This window comes from Corvus brachyrhynchos, unplaced genomic scaffold (assembly GCF_000691975.1).
Source record: "Corvus brachyrhynchos isolate BGI_N302 unplaced genomic scaffold, ASM69197v1 scaffold65, whole genome shotgun sequence".
NCBI lineage: Eukaryota > Metazoa > Chordata > Aves > Passeriformes > Corvidae > Corvus > Corvus brachyrhynchos.
The window spans coordinates 40,780-46,618 of NW_008238365.1; the positions used below are offsets into that span (position 1 = coordinate 40,780).

The 5,839-nt window shown below is 61.4% G+C and overlaps 1 protein-coding gene across 2 annotated transcripts in view; it reads left to right on the top strand.

Moving 5' to 3' along the window:
- Positions 1–6: 6 nt before the first annotated feature.
- Positions 7–5,839, top strand: part of LOC103616795 (transcription factor E2F2) — an 8,424-nt gene continuing 2,591 nt past the window's right edge. Inside the window, exons 1-2 of one of the 2 annotated variants that reach the window (XM_017736224.1) lie at positions 7–478; positions 5,414–5,501. In XM_017736224.1, the coding sequence (XP_017591713.1) occupies positions 194–478; positions 5,414–5,501 (373 nt within the window). In that variant the 5' untranslated portion in view covers positions 7–193. Of the gene's footprint in view, positions 479–4,378; positions 4,594–5,413; positions 5,502–5,839 lie in introns of those variants that run through there. The other variant, XM_008635020.2, reaches the window with a different exon arrangement.

Genomic DNA, 5,839 nt, shown 5'->3' on the forward strand with positions numbered 1-5,839 from the left:
GGCATCGCCGTCGCGTTCTTCTCTGCAGGTTTTTCAGGGGGAATTTGGGGACCGGCCGGTGGCATCGCCCGCCGGAAGGCCTCCCCTCTCCCCCAAAATGCCACGGCTGAGATTGTGACCCCCTCCCGGCTACGGAATCGCGGGGTGCTCCTGCCCCCTCCCCCGGGCCGGGCTTCTCGGAAAGGACTTTGCAATGCTGCGGCTCCCCAGGGGAGTGTCCCCCGCCCCGGGGAGGGGGGGCACCGCCCTCCCGCACCCCCCTCCCCACCACCACCCGAAGAAGGCCATGTCGGTGATGGGCTCCTGTGATCCGGGGGCTTCCAGCTTGGGCAGCCCCCCGTTGTCCACCGGCTGTTTCTCCCAGGTCTACACGCCAGCGGCTGTCAGCGTTCCCGGTTCCCGGGGCGGGTCTTTCTGTGACACCCCCCAAGGCTCCGAGCTCAGGACCCTCTGCTCAGCCTCGGCGGGACGGCTGCCGGTAAGACGTCTGCATCCCATCTCTTCCTCGGGCATCGCTTCGGGGGCACGGGAGGCTGGGGATCGTGCTGGGTGGGGAGCAAGGAGTGGGTGACCCCAGCATGTACAGCCCCCTCCCTTCCAAATTTTGCAGTTTATATTGGAGTTTGCACCCTCTAATGCGTCTTTCTGGGGGTGGGGGAGGGTGAAATCAGAAGTCGCAGTGAAATGGCTCAGATGTTTCTCAACTTCCCCTCGCCCCTGCGTGCCCGCGGCTCCGGCTTCCGCTTCTCGGCCTTTTTCGGCCTTTTTTCCTCTCTTCAGCTTGCAAAAAGTCCCGGTTGCGCCTCAAAACCCGGTCAGCAATCCCAGGCCCTTTGAGAAGCCCTTTTTGTGGTGGGGAAATGAGGAATGGGTACAGGCAGAGCTCCTGCCTCCTCTGGGTGGGGGGCAGCAGCCCTGTCCCCTGGCTCTCCCCACTTTAAAGCTGTGACCCCTGGGGTGACCCGTCACTCGGGAGGTGGGGGGACAAGGGACAGGGGTGCTACAGCGTCGCTTTCCAAGCTTGGTTTCTGCCCGTGGTTACAGTGGGACTCGCAATGGCTGTTTTTTGCGGGGAGGGTCTCATCCTCCGTGGACCACTCCAAGGTTTTGTAGCTCGGACCCTGATGCTGGGAGTTGTGTAGGGGCTTGTTGTCCCGTATCTCTGCCGCCAAGCCGCGGGGTCACGGCTGTGTTTACAAAGCCCAGCACTAAGCTACAAAGCTACCTCTGAACAGAGAAACTGAGGAGCCAGTCGAGTGCTGGTCCCGCGTCCAGTGTCAGGGCACACAGGAGACTCTGCCCAGCCTGTCCCTGCTCCCGGAGGGCCCCCTCCGAGTCCCCGGCCCGTCGGCCCCGCTGGCAGCTGGCATTTAATTCCTGCCTGCTCCAGCCTGGGCACACATCCAGCCCTCACTGTGAGCCTCTGTTCTCCCGGGTCCTGGGAGGGATCCCAGACCCCGCTAACACCGATTTAGTTTTCCCAAAGCTTGATTTATTTATTTATGCCAGCCCCCGCCCCCTCTTTCCCAAATCCCTGATGCTTGGTGCCCGCTGGGGACATTGCCGCGGCGGGGGGAGAGGGAGTGTCTTTGCTTCCCCCTTTATGCTGTGTCTGGGGGGCCGTTTCGAGTCCCATCCCGGGGGACTTCGGGACCACCTGTCTCCTCTCCAGCCTCTTTGTCTCTGAACCGCGTGAGATGCCACATCCTGCACTGCCGGGGGCTGTTGTTTAAGGAGACATCATCGTTGCTGCCCCCTCCCTTAAAAACACCCCACAAGACTCCCAGTACCATTTCCGTGGATCTGCAGAGCTGGTTTTGGGCTAATGGCCCCTTTGTCGTCATCATCATCATCATCATCACCCGCTCCAGGAGGTGCTCAGGGTACTCCTTCCTGCCACTTGTGTGACACTTGGGGACACAAAGTCCTTGTCCTTCAGTGACACCTGGGATCAAGAGGTTTTGGCCTAATGGCCTCTTTGTCATCACCACCATCATCATCATCATCATCACCCACACAAGGAGATATTCCGGGTGCTCCTGCCCACAGTTGTCCCTTGAACAGGGTCTGGGGGGCTCATGTGACAACTGGGGACATGACGTGCTCCTCCATTCCCCTTGGTGGCTTGTGAGACCCCCCCCCCCATCCCCATCTCATTCCCTGATGCCACTATCCCATTCGCGGTGCTGAAGATACTATTTCCAGCCCCGGTGTGGCCCTTGCAGTCCTGACAGCTGGGGTTCCTGCTGCACACACCCTGTTCATGGCACAACCTTTGTGTGCAGAGCCGAGGGAATCAGATAATGAGCGTTTCCTCCCAATTCCCAAGCAGGGCAATTGCGGCCGCTCCCACCGGCTTTTTGCCACATGAGTGATCTGGGATCACACGGAGGAGCCTATCCCTCCGCGGGAAAGAAGGATGGGTTGTCTCTCATGGTCCAAAAAAGCCTTACATTTACCATACTCTCCAATTTGAGAGTTCTGGAGTAGTTAAATGAGTTTTCCTCCATGGAAAATGTGTATTTTGGAGTGGTTTTAGCCCATGCCAATCCCATCGTCAGTGTTCGCCCATCTGTAGGGTCTGTGGAGTCTCTATAGGGGATTAGGGCTATGCAAGAGCACTGAAGAGAGATGTGTTTCTGCTGTGGGACCCCAGCTCCCCACCCTGAACAAGGGCGTCCAGAGTCTGCTGTGGTTCTGTACGAGCTGGCAGGGCTGAGATGGCCGTGCAAAGAGCACCCAAGAGTGGCAGCCCCTGTGGGTGCTGGGTTGGCGGGAGAACCTGCTCAGCAGTACCCCAGATTCTACAGGGGTGACGTAATCCCATCCCACCCTGATCCCATCAAAGGGTTTTCTGCATGAGCAGAAGGGGGGATTTTTGCGGGAGGGATAGGTGGGGAAGTGGTGATTGTGCTGCTGCCCTTGGAGGGGCTTTTTTGGCTATGGCTTTTAAAGCCACCAACTCCTCTCTACTGGGGAACATCTCCTGGGATGGGGCTCTTGGAGGGGATGCAGATGTCGGCTGCACCTCAGAGTAGGGAGCAGTACCTGGGGTGAGGGTGCTGCCTTCCTCCTCAGCACAGGGTAGTCTCCCTGTCCCCCAAATCTGGGATCAGCCTCCATTCCCCTGTCCCCATCTCGTGCCCTACTAGCCCTCAGCCACCCCAAGGCAGTGGGGGCTGCACCTAAGGGGTGCAGCAGCCCCTTGGCACAAGCAAGCAGCAGGATCCTGGAGTGCCCCTTGGCTCCCTGCGAGTTCCGAGTGCCCAACTCCAGGCGCTGCGTTCCCACGCCCCCGTGGGGGCGGTGGGGCTGGCAAAAGGGGGAGCTGGGGGGAGCCTCATAAAGGGCCGGGCAGAGCCCGGGCAAGCCCGGAGAAGGCAGCGAATGCTGTTGAAAGGCAAGGTTGGCAGGAGAAGCCCCCCGCGGGGGGGCTGAGGGATGCTCTGATGCTTGGGCTGGGCGCAGGGTGTAGCCCCTGGCGCCAGGGTTGGGCTCAGGGCTGCTTGGCAGGCAGAGCTGGCAGGGGGCCCAGGCTGCCCCCTCACTGCCTTACACCCCCCCGAAATTTTGGGGTCAAGCCTCATTTCCCACCCCCGCCATCATATCGGGGTGTAGATGGTGTGTTCCCACATCCTGGGGAGCCACGGCTGGGGGCTGGCAAGTGGCATGGGGTGGTTCTGCCATGTCTTGGGGGGGGGTCTTTGGGTTCGTTCCCTGCTCCCCTACCTGCTCTGGTTCATCCCACCCCCCCTCAGTGCTGGCAGGGTGCTGGGAGCCCCTCGCTGTGCCCCACTCAGCTGCTGTGTGCCTAATCCTGCCCGGCTGGGGGGATGGCAGCTGGGTCACAGGAGGGAGCCCCTTGTCCATTGTCCCTTCCTGGTGGGTCCCAGAACTCAGGGTCCTGCCCCTGTCTGAGCCCACCAAGCCCCTACCCCCCAAAACTGCACCTGGGCGAGCAGGGGTCCCTCTTTATCTCCTCCTGCACATGGGGAGGGGAGATTCGGGGGGTTTGGAGGTGTCTGGAAACACCAGGACCTGCTGTGGGTTGCTCTGTGCCTCAGTTTCCCCGTTGCTTGGGGCAGGTGGGGTGCAGCTGACCTCCCCAACAGTGACGGGAACATACATTGGCCATGGCCATCCATGCCGGAGAAGCAAGGGATACCAGTGCGGGGGGGCAGGGTGTTGGCCCCCCTCCCGTGCTGGCAGATGGATGGGGTCTTATCTGAGGCAGGTGTTTCCCATGTGCTCGGAATTAACCATTATCATGCCGGCAGCTCCGGGGCAGATCTGGGGGCACGAGGCTGGGATTGGAGGCATGTTCACTGGGAAAAACCTGCTCGGGGAAGGGCGGGAGGGAACAGATTCCCACAGGAGCTCGGGACCAACCTGGCTCCCTGGGGGGGCGGAAAACAGCCCCTGGCGCCTCTCCCGCCAGCCCGCTCGTGTGGGAGCTACGCCGAGGTGCCCAGCCCCTCTCCGCAAAGTGCATTGTGCTCCCGAGGGAGCCGCCATCGGAGCCGGCACAGGGACCTGGGCATCATGCGGGATGCGCTGGGGGGGACCCTGTGGGACAGCCCGGCCTGGGAGCAGGTACTGGGGGAGGTCGGGATGGGGCTGGGGGGCTGCTTTCTACTGCCGAACCGAAACACCCTGTGCGTGTTTGTGGGTGTGGAAGGGTCCTGGGGGATTTGTTTGCATTGGTGGGGGGGTTGGTGACACCCTCCAGTTCTCCTCTGAATTTACTCTGCTGGGTCCCTTCTGCCCAAGTGCTGCTCGGGGCTCCTTGGGCGGGATTTCAAGGAGCTGCTTGCCTTGGTGAGAGGACAGCAGGTGCAGGGATGTTTGTCTCCCCTCCCCTCACCCCAGTTTCCCTCCAGCTGGGTGCATGTGTCCAGGGCACCCAGGGGCCCCGGGGGGGCTGAACCCGGCTGGTCCCAGGTGTGCTGGTGGCAGCTGGGTGCCCTCGGCTGCCTCAACCATGACCCGGGTAGAAGGGGAGGAAGTGAAATCCTGCACCCCCGTGAGCCAGCTGGCAGGATGGGAGGGTGAGGATCTGGCTTCGGAGCCACCGTGTTCCCAGGGGTCAGCCCCATTGAGCCCTGCCAGGAGCTGGGGGTGAGGGGAAATCCCAGTGGGTTGGTTCTCTGTGACTGCCGGGGTGGGCAGGAAGCCATGGGGCATGACGGGACCCCGCGTCTCCTCTCCGTCCGGTTCTCCCAGTGGCTTCTCACACTGCTTGGTGCTGCTGTGCCCCTTCCCAAAAGGGGTATTGCAACTGGATGAGCCTCTTGCAGGATTCCCCCACCCCAGGATGTGGCACCCAGGGCTCGGCTGATGACCCTGGGGGCTCTGGGGACCTCAGAGGGGTGTCTGGCTTGGCCACAATGCAGGGTTTTCTCTCGTGCTCCAGGCCAAGAGGAAGCTGGACCTGGAGGGCCCCGAATTTCGCACGCCCAAGGGGAAGGGCTGGACACTGGCACAGGTCCCCAGCCCCAGGAGTAAGTGATGGGGGGTGAGATGGGGCAGGGGAAGCTGGGGGGAGCAGACCCCACTTCTCTTCCCTCTTAGAACCATGTCCCCTCTAGCACTACCTCATGTCACCTTCATCCCACATCCTACACTAAGGAGAGGATGGGGGGAGTCTCTCATGTCCAGCCCAGTGATACCTCCGTCCCATGGCCCTGGCTAAGGAGAGGATGGGGAGGTCTCTTGTCTCCAACCCTGTGTAACCTCTGTCCCACATCCCACACTAAAGAAAGGAAAATGTGGTCTTTCATGTCTAGCCCCATGTCACCTCCATCCCAAATCCCAAACTCAGAAGAGGATGGGGGGGGGG